At 40.6% G+C, this 17,855-nt stretch overlaps 1 protein-coding gene across 1 annotated transcript in view; it reads right to left on the bottom strand.

The window, feature by feature from the left end:
- The window catches only part of LOC116041720 (potassium voltage-gated channel subfamily B member 1-like), a 37,939-nt gene extending 20,939 nt beyond the window's left edge, over positions 1-17,000 (bottom strand). Inside the window, exons 1-2 of the mRNA XM_031287760.2 lie at positions 16,698-17,000; positions 15,294-15,962 (exon numbers count right to left, since the gene is read on the bottom strand). Coding sequence (XP_031143620.1) covers positions 15,294-15,848 — 555 coding nt within the window. The 5' untranslated portion in view covers positions 15,849-15,962; positions 16,698-17,000. The remainder of the gene's footprint in view (positions 1-15,293; positions 15,963-16,697) is intronic.
- Between the last annotated feature and the right edge of the window lie 855 nt (positions 17,001-17,855).

Below are 17,855 nucleotides of genomic sequence, written 5' to 3'. Positions count from 1 at the left end.
AGGCTGCACGCTGTCCTGGCTGTTACAGAAACCGTCTTCCCCTGTTCTGTTACTGTGACCCGACTCTTCGATATGTGAAGGGTGCAAGCGAAAAGATAATTCAGCAGGGATCTATAAAGTGCCACATTCACATTTCGGATCCTCTTGGGACATTGATTTATAGCAAAGATTTCATCTTAATCTTAAAGTATAAAAGAAGCTGTAGCTGATATTCATCCACATTGCAGTGACACTCCAAACACATGCCAACAGTATATTTCTCCTTATAAAGTAATTTTAACCAGCCATCTTCCCCCTCTCTTTCTCGTTATTCCCAAATCAGTTCATCCATCTCCCTCTCTTTCCATGGTCACTTTCACACCATTTTAGTGCAATTAATTAATTAATTATCTCGTTTTATGGTTACTCTTCTACCAATTTCAACCTCCCTTTGCTAATGTATATACTGTACACGCTACATGCACGTCATTCTTTTTCAGTGCTATGGGAGTGATGAAGTGTCTCATCATACCAAACTTGAACAATTAATGCTTGCATTGGGGTTTAAGTAACCTAATTGATTAATCTTTATTCTAAGGTTGGGCTCTCCTATTTGAACTATACGCCTCGATCTATACACATTTAGCCAGTGGATATTCTTGATCATATCCTCTTGTATGATCCCCATCATATAAAAATCATTCTTTGTTCCATTTACAAACTATTTCATACTTTGTGAAATATTTACACACAAGGCAGAAAAGGTGTTGAATTTACAACTCTGTTAGCAATGCAATATATCCTCTTTGTTCACAGTGAGTATGTATCACAAACAGGACTGCTGTATTTCTGTAATCACTTTTTGGCATTAGACTCTGACAGTGAGAGATCACACTAAGATTAGAAAGCAAATCCGCAGAGATTTGGCAGCGCTGTTGCTGGCATTATCCACAGAGCCAAGGTTTTCATGGGATAGCCCCTGGGATTTCCATCTAATACTGATTTTGATCTGGGCAGAGGGTTGATGAAGAGGCTCTAATGAGCAGCCTTCTTGTCTCATTTTCACAAAGCTCTGTCCTGCTACAAACCCAAGAGACCACAAGAGGAAGTGTTTTACATAAAGGCATAACAAGATTAAAATGACTTGGAAAAGCTGTTGCCATCACCAATTTGTCTTATGAGGATGTTATCTGTCAATGTTAATTACAAGTCCTATTTAGATAACATATAACACAAGATAGCTTCTATTATAGTTAAACATGTAGCAAGTGGCAACCATATGGCAAGCCTGTCAAGCTTTGGATTTCTCTACATGCTAAAGCAGTGTGCCTGGCACTGTAGTAATGGTGGTGTTTGGAGGGAAGAGTATTTTTTTATCCTTTTCCAAAAAACAAGAGCAAAAGTCCAAGGAAGGAATGCTCCTTGATAGCTGCAATTGTTAGCATATCTGGCAACTAGCTTAGCCTACAACTTTTAATAACTGAGCATCACTTCTAAGGCCAACATTGTTTTGTGGGGTTACAGGTGTGGTGGAATTTAAAGAAATACCATGTCGTGGTAAAATGAGACTAAGAGGAAACTTGGATAACATCAAGTCATTCCTAGGTCACAAGTTAGCCTCAGTCTTTTAGCACAATATCATGTAGCTAGCCATTTATTGTATATTTAAGAACCTCATTCATTAAATTGAAATCCATCAAGCTAATGTAAGCTAAATTAGTTAGCTAGCTACAGCTGATAGAATTTGACAGCTACAGTTGCCATTTAAGCGGACAAAATCAACGTCGGCTGGGAGGGAGAATATTAAGAATTTCAAGAAGTGAAGCTGCTACCGTAATGCCTATAAACTGCATATGTGTGAGAAAGCTTGACAGTGTGACAGTGAGTGAGAGGGCAGGGCTTGGTGAACAGTCAGTTAAACAATCAGTCAATTCATTCATCAGCCAGTGAATGTAACACTTAGTTGTTTCGCTGTCCTCAGCTTCTACCCTTGGCTTCCTAAACTGTCCCAGTTGAGTCTGTATTTCTGTCCTCAGAAAGCTACATCTGGAACCACAATTGTGTTAATGTGACGACAATGGAGTCAAGTTTCCCACTGATCAGTAATCCTTTCAATTGACATCATGCTTCTCAGTTTACACAAGACCCATCAACTCTCAGCTTCTGTTCTCGTGGGAGATGGAGCTGCCTGAGGTAGTTTGAGAGATGGATTTTGCACACAGAATGAGGCAGCCAGATGATGAATTTCCAAGAACTGCGAGCTTCAATCTAACAGCTTTGGCCACTCACCTTCCATAATTTTCCAACTTTCAACCTACGACCCACATCCTCTCCTCTCCTGCTTGGCCCACTTAAGACCAACATGCCTATATATCTCCATGGCCTAATATCTCTCAACAGACAGAGGTATGGTAATGTGCTCGTGACTGGTGTCTGGGAGGCGGAGGAAGGAGCAAGAGAAATGAGAGCAGCGAGTAGGCTGGGGCTCTGGCAGCAGACTGGGGAGAACAGGGACTCCTGGGACTGCTGCCTGGAAATTAGTGGGATAGTGATTAAAACTCACACAATCCACCCACTCTGCACTGCCAGACTATCAGCCACACTGGTTCTTAGTATAACGCAGTGCAGTATGTTAAGGACAGCATTTAAATTCAGATAAATGCGTAGGACCATTTAATGAGAAACACCTGCATGTGACAGTCATTCTATGTGCCGAGTGGCCACAGAGTCTCAGGTGAGCTATCTGAGGAGGTGTACTGTTTTCAGCTGCGCCTGAGGGACTTCCTCTGTGGTTTCATCCTGCGGACAGAGCCACGTACCACTAAGGTGATCTCCTAAGTCTGGTACGGCTCGTCTACATTACTATGCTACCAAAAGCACCACTTCTGGATGTAATTACACCAAATGCACATTAGTTCCTCCTCAGTCAGCACACCACAGGAGTCTCACATAATTACCATCAACATTAGCATACAAATACCACAAGGATGTGGCCTTTGATCATATCTCACATCACCATGTGTTAAGACCGGATTCCACATATTTTAAATTGACTTTTGCCCTTCTCACTTAAATGTCTAGGTATTGGTAACTGGCAGGCCCGGCAGTGAACTTTGTGACCTGACTGATAAAATACACAGTCTATTGGCAGAAAAACCCAGACTTCCTCTACAACAGAAACATTTTGAAAGAGACAGAAACAAAAGTATGTCCTTATATTCAGTTTTAGATAGAAGCAAAATCAGCTGCAATTCTTTGCTGTGTTGACCCAGAAAAACTCTTCTCTTCCATGTCCTCTCTTTCTCTCTCTCTCTCTCTCTCTCTCTCTCTCTCTCTCTCTCTCTCTCTCTCACTCACTCACTCACTCACTCAGGCGAGCATGATAAATACACACACCCACATACAGTATGTGGTACTGTAAAAACAGTGCACACAAACACTCATACAGTGCAGTGTATCATGCAGACAGGTGTGGTAACCAGTCTGTGTATTTCTATTTTAAGAATTGAGGTGATGATTTTGAAAAACTGTTTTGCACATGAGGAGCCTATTATCCATTTTACTCTCATCTAATTCCTGATGTTACCTGCATTGAAGTTTGTAGATGAGTAGCAGATGATGTAGTTGAGGTCACAGCAGCACTGCCTCTGTTGGTCAATAACCTCCTCTAATCTTCTACTCTTTGGTACTTCAGTGGGTTTTCTGAGCAAATATTGTTTCTGGGTTTCTGAGATTCTTCAGAGTACAATTTGTTCTTTGCCATCAAGTGCAAATTAAACACCAATTTGGTACAAATTACAGCAACCATTAGGTAAGAAGTTAATACATTTTTTTTTACTTTTGGATAAAGTGCACACAAGACACCACTGGCTAATTCAATTCAAAGTAATAGTTTGTCTATTTTGGGAAATATGGTTATTTGCCTTCTTGCATAGATTTAGCCGAGATCAATACCACTCACAACTTGTCCATTCAGTATGGAGCCAGCACCTGCACCCCGTCAGTTTATCTTAGCATAAAGACTGAAACCCGTTTTCTGTCCAAAGATAACAAAATCCACCGACCAACACTTCTAAAGCTCACTAACTAACACATATGTGTAATCGGTTGCAGTTTTATGAGTGGTTATGAGCCGGACTATTTCTTGGACAGGGTCAGAGTTGCAGTAGCAGAGACTAAAGAAATTTGCTGCACCTGGGCCAAGAAATAGTCCCCCACAGAAAACAGCAAATTGTTTTTACACTTTTTTTGTATGTATTAAACAAACAAGCTTTAATATGTAAATTAGTTTTGTTGGCAGTCAGTTACCTTCATACTGTATGGAGCCAGGCTAACTTTTTTTCCTCAGTCTTCATGTTTGGCTTAGCTAACTGGCTGCTGGCTGCAGGTTCATATTCAGTGTATAGACGTGCGAGTAGTATCAATCTTCTGATCTCTCGGCAAGAAAGCGAATAAACATATTTCCCAAATGTTTAACAGTTCCTTTAAGTTATTTGCATTTCAGTGCTTACCTTTACAAATTAATATTACATTATGTGGCAGCCCTTCCAGCTATGTTGAGGAGCACTGAGTTCACTGGAAAACCACAACATTCTGACCACTCTCCGTCACCACAGGCGCTAAAGTATCTGCTATCACACCAATTAGTTAAGTGCCAGTCTAACAAACCTCTCTTTCTCCTTCCAGTCTCCCTCTGTATAAAAGCAAACCTTTGCTGTACCCTCTTCTGATTTAGAAAAGAAAGATACTTGGGAATCTGACAGTCTGCTGTTGGGAAATTAAACAACTGCCAAACAGATTGAGACAATAAGTGTGTGTGTGTGTGTGTGTGTGTGTGTGTGTGTGTGTGTGTGTGTGTGTGTGTGTGTGTGTGTGTGTGTGTATGTGTGTTTCACGGGGAGAATGAGTGGGAAAATAACAGAATAAAAAGGGAACGTGTTTAAAAGAAAGCTGGAGAAAGGATGGGAAAATGTGCAAGTTATGTGCATGCATGTATGTGTGTGTGTGTGTGTGTGTGTGTGTGTGTGTGTGTGTGTGTGTGTGTGTGTATACATGTGTGGCAGCATATTTATTTATAGAGGGCCCTTGGGAGAGGAGTGCCATTAGTGTGCTAAGGTAGAACATCTGGTGGGGTTGTGTTAAATGTCACACTAAGGTGGCTTCATCACTCCTTGCGGGCTGTGCCTCATTAGGATGAGCAACACCCTGTATAATATCAACAACCAGACCTCTTCCGCATTGTCCTTCTAAATCTCTTTGTGCAAACACCGTTAAAAAAAATACCCACAACAACCTCTCTTGGGATAGTACCAGTAGTTGTTAAAAACACCACAATGTCACAGTCTTCTCTGTAAATACATGCTGGGGTTCTTGTTTTTCATACAAAATTCATTCATTCTGTCATTATTGATTGCCTTTGTTTGAGTTATTCTGTTGCATAAGAATTAAAGAGAGTAGGCGGACACATTGATCATGAAATCGAATTGAACTCCCCATGACTGATTCTCTCTTAGCAGACACACTGCCTCCGTTCTGGTAATACCTTTTGCAACAGCTCTCTTTTTTTGGTCCACACAGGTGAGCAGAAAGGTGAGAAGGTCACAGCGAAGCGAAGGAAAGATCTTATCTTCCTGTGGTGGCTTAATCTGTTATGATCACCAGAGGTGGGGACACTGGGGAAACCTCCAAACTCCCACTCAAACCAACCCGACCTCAAGAGCTGCATTATTTCTATAAACCACGCTGGGACTTTTCTCAGAAACCAAGCATCACAAGATTTGTGTGGGGGCTTGATAAACTCAACCTCCTCACACTGCTCATTGTAAAGTTTATTTTGAAATGTGCACCAGTCACGCAACAGGATATAAAGCTAATTTCTTTATTCGTGAATGCACACATCTCACTCTGAATGCGAGCTGTAAAACTGAACTGCAGATGACGGGATTTAAACATAGCTCCCCTGTTTGCTTTTTCGCTCGTTTCGTTTAATTTGCTAAAGAGCAAAAGCAATTGAGTCAGACGTGTCTGGAGAACAATGGGCATTTCTGTCACCCTTCTGCCTCTATTCTTGCTGACATTTTCACTCTGTCACATAACGTACACAGACTCTGTTTTACTCTTTTCATGTATGTCAGTTAATTTGAAACTGCATTTGTCACAGGTAAAAAAAAAACTATTGGAAATGAATGTTTACTGTACTGTCATACCTAAATATGTCACCAGCATCTACCTAAATAAATGATGTCAGGTTATATGCTCACAACAGCCTGACGCTTTGCTTAATTCAGCTTGTCTACCATGGCAGATGTGATGCTTCACAGTAAGAGACTGGAGGTGATATTGTTGAACCCTGTTGTTGACTCTTCGTCCATGGAGCTTTCAGGTGTTGGGTTCTGTATCAAGTTCTGGTAATTACTGTTGCTTTAGTCTGGCAGCCGCTGTGAGCAACAGAGCACACATGGAGTGGAGTCAGTATCTCAGTGAGATTACAGTATATTTCGTTGTATTTTCTTTCCCTTGGAATAAACTATGCTCTGTCATTCAGAAACTTTTTGGAGAAGAGCAGCACTGTTCTTCGCAGGAAATTGCTTCAGGATAACTTGCATTACAAATGATAGCACTGAAGTCTTTTCTCCCAGGCTCAGCTCCCTCTAAAGACAACTGAGCTCTCCTTCTCCTTCAACCATATCATGTGGCAAGAGGATATCATGGTTGAGGAGCAAAGACTAGGAGTGGATGTAACCATCGGAAAATCTGTTGAGCTCTGGTACTATAGCCAAACAAAAGTGCAAAGCTCTAAACTTCCTCAGCTACACTGTGCTTTTTTACTATATGCTTGGCAGCTAAGTGACCCTGGATGAGATGCACATGTTGAAGGCAGCTGTTTAAAAATGCACAAGCCATCTTTTTGTTCTGCTGTCACCAATTGATGACTAGCACATGTAGCACTTGAGTTTGTGTAAGAAGCCAAAAAAGCAACATCAGAGAGCAGTGTCATGTAAAGCAGGAAAAAAGGTAAAGGACAAATCTATGAAAGCTCAGCGATGGATTACATAGATTGAGGCTGGACAGAAAATATATTTGCTGTCAGAAAATGTCTTGGACTGACTACAGAATTTCATTGCATTATTCAGTCATGTCTGTCATTCCTATACAGGTGGCTTGAAACTGACCTTTTCAGTCTCAGCCTGCCGAGTAAACCTTGGTGTGCAACTGTAGCTTAAGAAGTAGTTTTAACATGCATTGGCTTTGACTTATAATGTCTATGTCTCTTTGGTTTTACTCTGCGGGTGACCACTTGGCCTCACACCACTCTGCATCTTTCTGAGTGATGTTCTCTCGCTGACAGGCCTGTCTGAATAATGAATGAAGTTCTGCAGCAAAGTAGTCATGTCTCTGTCCCCTTATGATTGGCCTCTCACCTTTTTGAATGTCAGCATCGGTGTCTATAGCCTGCAACCCCGTTGCACCAATGTGTGAGGAAAATCAGGAAAGCCAGATAAGGCATTGTACTAAAAATAAAGCATGGATTTGGTAGGTCTGTCATACAGAGATACTATTCAGTGGGAGTCTGTGTGTGCATACTGGCTTGCACGATAAGCTAATGTACCATACTAGATCACCTCTCTCCATGGAAACTGCAGGCCAATGGAGAGACTGCAGTTCCGTATCCTAAAACCATATGCACTACAACTAGTAGAAAGGAGACATCCGTACTCTGATAAAATGGATTGATTATTCGTCATTTCTATCAACTTAAATCACAATGTCGGTATTTGGCAAATGCACAGTCGAATCAATATTCCAAATACTAGCCACAAGCAGAAACTATCATTCATATAATTTAGCTTAAAGAATAATATACCCATAAACCATTATGATTGATTTTTTGGCAACTTGGGTGCAATGGAAAACAGCTGTAAACATAACAATATTACACTACACACAAACTTAAATAGCCACTCTTCTTTTAGATCTGTTTTTGGTCTCCACCACGGGAATTATCTAGCTCTTCAGCTGCTAATTGCTTCCCTATGTTCACCAACTAGTTGCTAACTTTGTCTGTTTGATATTATTGTATTGATTATAGATGCTTCATGAGTGAGACTGTGTTTATGAATCATTTTTAATTAAAGAGAGCTTCTAATTGAACCTTAAGCCGCCTACACATGACAGCTTTGCGCTGGCTGTTCCATTGATTTCCTACAAGGAGAGCATTGCCGCCCAACTATACGCTGCGCTACCCCTGGCATCACGCACCGCTTGGATTTGCCACTTTGAGCTGCGCTCTAAGTTCAAATTATGTCAACTTTGACCTAGTTGCTGCTGACCTTTTGAAAGCGCAACCAATGAGATAACAGCCTGTCATTACCTAGCAACGGGAAAAAGCTTCCTTGCCACCCTTGATGACGAATACCTGCGCTGCACTTTGCTCTCTGCGCTTTGCTCTGCCCCCTACATAGCGGTGCGCAGAGAGCAAATCGCGTATCATGTATATGCGGCTTTAGATGGAGAATTTCGCAACCCTTGTTGTATCATGTACAGTATAACCATGTCCATATGTATGGTCTAACTTCAAAATGTTACCTTTTTAGGCATAGTTTTGACCTCCCTACAATGTTCAAAATCTGTGAAGCAATGTATTACCTCACAAGGGAAATAAAATAATGTATAGCCAGCCTGTGCATTAGGTCATTTATGTAGTCACAGACAGTATTTAGTCAAACACGAAAGAGATCCAGAAGGAGAAGACAGGACAGGCAAGTAAGCAGTCTGTCCATGCTGGTTACACAGCACCTCCATCAAATAAGTAATTTACAGACCATAGGAGCAGAATCTTGTTCTGCATTTGTAATTTCTGAGGGAATAGAAGAGATGTGCCTGGGTATAACTTCAGTTCCCAACAGCAGATTTCTTCTACATCTCAATACATTGTAGAGTACTTTTCAGTAGGTCTTAATGAAAACACATGAAGCATCTAAAGGTCAAATGTACTATATGGAACTGGCTCTGATGCAATGTGGAAGCTCTTATTGCAACATAAGTCTTTGAAGTCTCAGATAAATCATTTCGGCTTAGCATGTGAAACACTCTCGCCAACACACAAACAATTTAATCCTCCTCTCTGCAGTTGGGCAGCTTTTCTCTATCGATTACCAGTCACTTTGATGGGACGTGTTACTTCCTTACTTTCTATTCATGTGTTTCCTCATGCTAATCAAACGGCATCAGAAGCATGTTTGAAATCAATAATGCTAAATGTTTCTCTCCGTTTAGAATAGTTTCATTACAGTCTGTGAGGTTGCAATTGCAAAATGAAGATCTTCAGCCCAAAAATAGTATGGGCAGTAGTAACACATTGTACCTTTATTGTTATCAGTATATGGATGGTTTGTGTAGAATTAACTTATACATAATCTATTTCTTTTTATATTTCTACTAAATATACATTTTTGATCCATCCGTGGATCTAGAGGGAACTGTTGGCCTGAGAGCTGACTATAACAAGCTAGAAAATGAACCATCCATGCATGTTATTTAATATGAGGATAGCTATTATCTCGATGCATTTAGATGAATAAAACAAATATATTAACAGTTTTTTTCTATCTTTAGAATACAACAATGAGAGCTTGCATGCTGATTAGTTGGACTTGAATAATAAGAGGAGGAAGTACAAAAGAAGAAAACAGAAAAAAGAAGATGAGGTGATAGGAGAGTAAGGAAGAGACAGAGAGACTTTGGTTCCCTACGTCAGTCTGCCAAACAATCCTTGTGACTTTGAGTGAGCCCACTTGGTGATATATGGCACTACAATCAGTCAGGCAGCTGGAAAACTGTGTGCCATTGATTAGTGGTTATTCAAAACTCACCTAAGCATGACAGAAGAATTGCCATCACAACCCTTGAAAACAACTAATGAAAATACACTCTGTTGGATAGGCCCATGCCTGGCTATTAGCATACATACACACACAAATACAGTAAGAGAAAGGTGGGGAGGGAAGGAGAGACAGAAACACAAGGAGACAGAGGAAACTCCCAGCTCCTTTACTCGAAACAAATACCACAGAGACCATAAAATCATAGTGGCTGTACTGCCGCGTCTCGTCTGGTCCCACTGCACTCCCCGTGACACAGCCCTAGAAGTTAGCATGAGTGATTGCGCTCTGCCCTCATGCAGAGCTATCAGCAGGCAATGGTCCGTGGGAAGTGACACATCCTAGTCCCTCTAATGGCTGGTCAAGGTGTGTCCTCACTCAACCAAGCTTGCCTTACATCTTAATGTGTTTGCCATCGATTTCCTCCTGTTCTTACAAAACGTTTTGAGCCAGGTTGCATGTGGTGAGTGTGCAGCAGGTAATAGAACACAGTGGATATCTCCACACAGAGCCATAGCCAGGGTGCACAGAGCAATCTTCACAAACAACAAAGCAAAGTGCTTACAGTGAAGTCAACCGGGCATATCTGATGTGCGGTAAGAAGTGCAGTTAACTGCCTCTAGTCATGGCTGTCTCTGGCTTACTAAGAGGAGAGGTTTCCATGCAATTATTTCAAACAGCCTCTGCCAAGGCTAGAGAACTAAGTGTCAGTTTTTATAGCTCAGTATCCTGTTCTGGACCAACGCTTCCGAACGCTGCAGGGCGTTTAGGAGACAGGAATTCAAATTCCCAGAGTGTAGAAGTGTCAACAAAGTCTGTTAAGTGAAAGTCTGTAAAACTTAACAGGAACTTCACAATCAGAACCTGCACCTTTTCTGTTTGTAAGTTATCATTATGGTCAGTTAACGTACCAACTATTGTATTTTCATAAACTTTGTTGTAGGTGACTTTACAATATGGGTTTTGCAGTGCAGTATTTTTCAATATCTCACAACATCCCTTCAATGACAGAATTGGATTATCAATCCAATTTTGTTTGTTTGTTTGTTCATGTTTGTGTGTGTTGCGTCTCTTTGATATGTTGAATCTCTTTGTTGTGTTGTATACAATCATTCATTTATAAAGAATTCACACAACAATTTGTTTTTGTTTTGTCATGTTTTTAAGCTATGACCTGTAACTGATATCTACAATGTTAAAACAAAACCAAGGCATGACAAGAGTCATCATTTCACTCTAACCAATTCATCTTGGCTCCACTAAAGATTCTGGATGCCGTGAGCGTGTGAGATATGTGAGGTAAATTACGAGGTGTATTTCTTTGGAAAATCTGGTTATAATTTACTTTAATAATAACTTTGTAATAAAACTCTTTAAACAAATATTAAGACCTACAACAGTGAAAGGTGACTTGATGTTATACTGTAGCATACCGCTTTTGTGAAACTAACTTTCTTTGTTCCTCTGAAAGCACCTGAAACTTGAAATCAAAACTTAAAGTTTGAAATATTTAATCAGATTTGATTGATAGTGGCCTGTCAAGCTAACAACATCACACCTGTCACCACATGATTAAAATTTGGCTAAATCCTGATTGGTGCATGGAGGTACATGACATCACTTTTTTCCATCTAAGCCCCGCCTTTTCAAAACCAGTGAGACAAGCACGGACGAAACCGAACTGGCAGAGATCTCTCTGGATTTACCAAAACTGCTTATGACTTATGCAAAAAATGATGTGTTCATGTATGACTTAATCACTTATAGCAGACTGATTGAGGAAACAGGTGTTCAGCAATGACCGTAAAGCCAAACCCCTGGGAGTGTAATTGATAGGACAACTTTGATCCCTCCGAGACTGAGCTGCACCTTAGGGAGAATTGAGCAACAGAGACATGCTATGACATGCTGTATTACTGTTTTCACTCACAGCCCAATTACCATTTCCTCCCACTGGCCTGGGCCATGCTAAAAATGACGACATGGGCATTCATTCATTCATTCGTCTCTTTTATTAATGAAATTATTACAGCAAGTTTTCTATGAGTTTCCAAGAGCCCATATTGTTATAAAATAACTAAATAATTTAGTGGGCAGACCCATGGTGGAAATGCAGACTCAAGTGGGTCTATCACTACTCAGTAACACCTCAACACTCCCAGACAGACTATCAAGTGCTGCACACATGGTGTCCCGCTGCTGTGGTCTGAAAAATGGCTTGTCTGAGAAAGCAGGCGCTGGTGCCTATGTATATTTATATATATTATATTAAATGTGTATTTATATTATATTATATTATATAAGGTTGAGGATGAGGTGACATCTGGAGCTATAGATATTCTGGATCACACTATCTTACTTCAGCATTAAGTCAAGTGTTGCAAATGTGCAATTAAAATTTCATCTCAGCACTGAAAAATAAATGAGGCAGAATATGTTTGGGAACAAGTCATTTCACCGATGCAACTCTTCAATTAAGCCTCAGAAACAAGACTGCTTTTAATGGCTGCCATTTAACCTAAATTTGACTTTTTTTCTGTTTCATGTGGGAAAACTAAACCATGAGGAAATTGCCCTGTTTCTCAAAAAACGGCTGCTTTCCTAGCCTTTTTCCATTTAAAGGTTTCTGGGCCCCTTAATTGTACTCACTGTGCAGCTCTGGTTTGTTTAGCTGAAGGCGAAGAGCTTGCATGCTATTTCTATTTCTCTGTTGGACAGTGTAAAGAAAGTCATGGTGAATGACGCAACCACAGTGAAGGAGAGACATGAGCCAATGCTAAAATGTACAATGATGTATGAAGAACCTGGAGGCACATCATGAGGTAGAATTTGTGATTGTTACGATTTCTTTTAAACTGTTGTGTGATAAGTTTACAAAATATTGCATAAATGCAAAATGGAGCTGATTATTCATTAATGACTGTGCCATTGATCATGTCTTGAGCCTATTATTAATTTGCAAAATAATCATAGTTACATTCTTATGTCTGATAAATAGGCCAGTCTTCATCATTGTTATGTCTCTCATATTAATTAATGTTGTATCTGTATTACATCTGTAGACCATATCAAGTCATTTTGGGTAGAATGAGCATATGAGAGTACAAATTACTTCATCTCCATCAAATCAAATGTGGACATGACGGTCCATTGTATAATGTTTTCCTTTTTATTTTCAAAAGAAAACATACTTTGTAATTGTTTTGTACTGTGCATATATTCTTATTTTACATTTGAGCCAATCTCTTGGCTGGATTTAAAAGAGAAAATTTCTACCCAGCCAAAGTTTTTGTTAAGTACATTAAATTGTATTATTGTCATATGTTTGGATAGCAAGAAGAGGAAGAGCAACATGTGTGTTTGTGTAAACACATTTATTCTAACATTTAAAACAAAGGATCTTGTGGACACAAGATGGTGTTATCTGCATGAAAAATTTGTCAGTATTCGAAAATGATGTTATTAATTTACACTGGCAATAATAAATGACCCAGAGTAGACTCTTGAGGAACCTTATTCAATTACTCAATTACTTACTCAATTTTAGGGGGGGTTGATTTAATATTAGCAACAATAACCTGAGTTATTAGATGCAATAAAGCAGCTGTTATCAAAATCTACCAATGTGATTTGTTAAATAAAAAACTATCACAAACAATATTAAAAGCCTTCAAGGGAGATGGCTCAGGTAAAGCTATCTCTGCTGGTTCAAAAAATTCTGATAAACAGCTTCAGCTACATTATTTATCTTGGAGATAGGAGTTGTTTCATAGATAAAATGTGTGGAAGATGTATTAACATTAAAGTCTGACAGAAAGGACCAGTAATACTCAGACTTTTCTTTCTTGTTAAGACACTGGTTTCGTCTGATGCCAGGAGTTCTATCAGTCAGCTTGAATACCAGAGGACCTGGTGTTGGATGTTGCTTTGTCTGTGTGGTTAATGAGAATTCTGAGGGGCACTGAATGTCATAAATGGATCATGTCCTGAAGCAATTGTGATTGAATATTAAAGAAAAGTGATTAAGAGCTTCAGTAATTCAAGGCCAGAGATGGAGCAGGTTCTCTTTCAATAGATGAGTTGAATACATTATGCAGGAACCCCTGTTCAAGGAGGTGTTTAAAATGTCTTTGAGTAATCATTTGACATGATATCTTACACACAAATGTGACATCTTCAGGCTTTCTAAACTGATACACCAATGACACAGTAAAAATATTCTAAATTGCATCTGAAAATAAATGCTTAACATGCTCACTGGAAGTGTAGCACATCATTAGTTGAACTTTTTATTTTACTCTCTGGTAACTGAGTGACTGAAAAGGGCAACTTCTCTGAAGGAGCAGACTCTCCAAACAGTTGTTGTATTGGTTAAAAATGCAATTGGGTAGTTATTTAACATTTTAATTGTATATTGACCCAATCACCTCTTTGAACCAGTTCACTTAAACATGCTTTTAACATGACTATATCCATTGATCCAGCAAAGTGAAGTACTCTTGTTCCTGGAGTTTGAGCTATGAGCCTGAGAGTTAATAAGCTGGATGATTGAATACTGGACTGGAAATGAGGCAGGGTAGGCTAATGAAGCCAAGAGGGGGTGACTGTTGAAAGGAGGGGAGAATGGGGGCATTATATGATGCTCTAAAAATATATATTCTGTGCAGTAGAGTTTCTTGCAGTCAGGATTAAAGTATTAACAATAAGTGTCACTCTTTTGATCCTCTCTGCTGTTACCAATGCAAAACACACATTCAATAATTACCCCCAGAGACCAGTGTACAGACAACACTGGCTTGGGAACAACTATCTGACTGAAACCAATTAAGGGAGACAATAAAGGCTGTCATGTTTCCACCAACAAAAAAGGGTTTTAATTGAGTCACCAGAAAAGCAGCACCACCTGATTCTTTTCTTCTCAGGATAGTACACCTAGTTAAGAATATTAATTTAAGTGGAGTAACAAAAATAATTTCCAAAGTCATACTATTCAATACACACTGATGAATAAGCTAAAGTTTGCCGACAGCTTTGACATTCACCTCTGAGTACAACAACATCCATTACTCATTCTCTCTCCCTCCTGTACTCCAGCTGCTGGAGTACAGGAGTACTTAAAAGCACTGGTTCAGGTTAAAAGAAAGTCAGACATAAGATCAAGCCAGTCTTAAAGAGCCTCTGGATGTTAAACTACATTTCTCATGCTGCACCTTTTCTTGTTTTTACCTTTAACTATTTTTCTAAATGTAACCCCTATTCATTAGGACCAAACTCTACTCAGCAACCCCCCTTCCACTTCTTGATGGAGAAATCGTTATTTAAAACTTAAGTAATATGGGCCTGTTGGCTGTATGCCAGTGTTACCCTCTCTCAGGTTACCCACTGCTTTCACTTGATCTGCCCTGGTAGTTTGGTGGCTGTGTTGAACATTACCTTAGCAGCAAATGATGAGCTCGGCTTCTCCAAGAGGTCCCAGAGTTTCTTTCTCTTCTCGGAACAACATGTGGTTGTAAACTCCTCTCCACCCATGTCCCTCATGTTCTCGGCCTCTCTTTTCAGCTCTTCATTCATCTGCTCCTTTTTCTGGTGGTACCTGGCCTGGCAGCAGGACTCCAGGTAGATCTCGTCGATGCCCCAGAAGTCCAGCTCTTGACTGAACGACAGGGCGCACATTTCCTCCATCATGTGCAACTTTCCGGTGCGGTAGAAGTTCAGAATGGAGGTGAAGGCGCCGGGGTGTCTGTCGAAAAAGTACTCGTTGCTGTCCAAGCTGTAGTCGTCGCATATCTCGATGATAGAGTCGTGGGTGCTGCAGTCTCTCAGTTTGCCCAGTCTTGTGCGGGGCAGCCTGTCCAGCGTCCTCCACAGGACTTCGTGGAGAAGGCCCCCGACATTGAGTCTCACTCGGCGGGTGTTGGTCTTGCTGCGGATGATGTCCATGGCATCCGGTGGCAGCGAGGTGGCCGACCGAGACCCCTCTTTGATCATCTTCACTCAAGTCAGTCGGTCACTAGAAAAGACTGGAAGATACAGTCCGTCAGATTAAGAAGACATAGTCCTGTTGATGACCACATCAGGGTCCCTCCTCGTTTCTTCTTGTGGCTATAATAAAAGGAAAAAAAAGAAATGATTTAGGCGCTGTTGAACAGCCAGTGCCTGTGTCCTACAGTAGCAATGTCAGGTGGTTTATCCACTCATCAGAGAACCAAATAGATATTTTAATCAGCTTTAAGAGGCACAGCCGCTTTTCTTGCTGACAAGGCTGGCGGTGGCGGTGGGGTCGGAGTTCCGGGCCAATGATTAACTGGACTCCACTTGTGAGCGCTGTCCGGTGCTGAAACGCCTCTCTGTCACTCTGCAGACCGCTGTCTGTCTGTCTGTTGCTGTCCGCACGCTCTGGTGCTGAAAAGTCTCAGTTCGGGTGGGACAGCGATCAATCCCGATTCAATGGCAGCGTAGTTGTGAACGACACATGTGAATGTGTTGCTGAATTGTTCTCTAGAGGGATATTAGGCTCGACGTATAATAACACCGATTATAACACCGTCCAGTTTCAAAAGACAATTAGAGCAATTTATAAAGTTGATTTTAGCTGAGGTAAACATGCCATAATAACTACATTATTTTGCGCACATCTGAGTCATGCAACACAACTGCATTTTGGGGAAATATATGAATACCTATATGAGCTGGCCGTCAAAGTAATACATATTGTAATGATGGTCAGCTACGCCAAATAGACATAAAATATCAAAGTGAAACCAAGTAGGCTATAAAACCCTATAGCCTATACAAATGAAACCTGATATGAACGCAATAAAGAAATATGATACATACGTTTCCGTTTCTCCCGATTCACCTTAAGGACGGAGATCAGCAACATTTCAAGAGAATACGCGTAAAAACTTATGTCCGTGCAGATCTCCGGTGCTGTGCTGGGAGCTGATGGAGGCATCATGGGCTATGTGGTGACATGTTACTGTTTTACACAGACATCACCATGTCCAGTCCGCTCTGTCCACCCCTCCTGGGGCGAAGCAACAAGTAGACTGGAGAACACTCTCGGTCACCTCTACCTGCTCACAGTGTGAGTGCTGGCCGGCGCCTGTGACTGTGAACAGAATCCTGCAGGAGGCTGATTTCACTCAGGTTCCTCCAGCGGCTGCTGCCTGTGTGAGTTTAACCCTCACAGAGCCAGTGAGCCACAGCTCAGTGCATCACACTGTGTTGCTGCTTTGTGCAGCAGTGTTGTAGGCCAGCAAACAATGCTATAGGAACTCATATACTTGGCCTGAACTGGATCAAAATCATTTTAAGAAGGTAGTAAATATAAGTATTACAACAAAACTGTAATTTTATCAGGATTACAAAATTCGAAAGTTATGTTATTTCTTGTTTATGCCTGTGCATGCTTACTAAACAGGGAAGCGGTGAAAAATACAATATCTAATATACAGTAAGTCTGGGCAACAGTATAATCAGTCTTGGCAGAGACAACCTACAGTAACTGGCACACAGTCAGGCTCAGTGGAAAAGTTACTCATTAATCCATGCAACAAGACTTAACAATTAGGACACACAATTAAACTGAAGCAAAATATATTGGGGACTTATAGGGCTGATTTAGTCTATAATTGTGCCCCAACTTTGTATGCATAAAATACAAATAAGAGCATGTTCTTTGTTGTTCCTGCACTGTACCTTTCAATCTGTGGCCCATGGTGGATCTGCTCCTACCATTAAGTGATTAGTTGCTTTCCAAAAGACATATATCTCTAAACTTTCCACTCAGCTTCACTCTGCAAACAGCGGGCATGTGTCAGTGTGACAGATGTGTGGCCAGTTCTGTTTACAGTACAAGCAGTCCCCTCATTATGCTCATGCTCTGTATTTAACATACAGAAACATGTGCCAAAGCGGAACTTTTTAGAGCTGCTAAAAATGGCACCTTGTGAAGACAAATGTCAACGTCATTAGTTTCACTCATAAAATAAT

This window comes from Sander lucioperca, chromosome 6, assembly GCF_008315115.2.
Source record: "Sander lucioperca isolate FBNREF2018 chromosome 6, SLUC_FBN_1.2, whole genome shotgun sequence".
Taxonomy (NCBI): Eukaryota; Metazoa; Chordata; class Actinopteri; order Perciformes; family Percidae; genus Sander; species Sander lucioperca.
The sequence above is the reverse complement of the archived record's forward strand: the minus strand, read 5'-3'. Positions and strand labels throughout refer to the sequence as shown.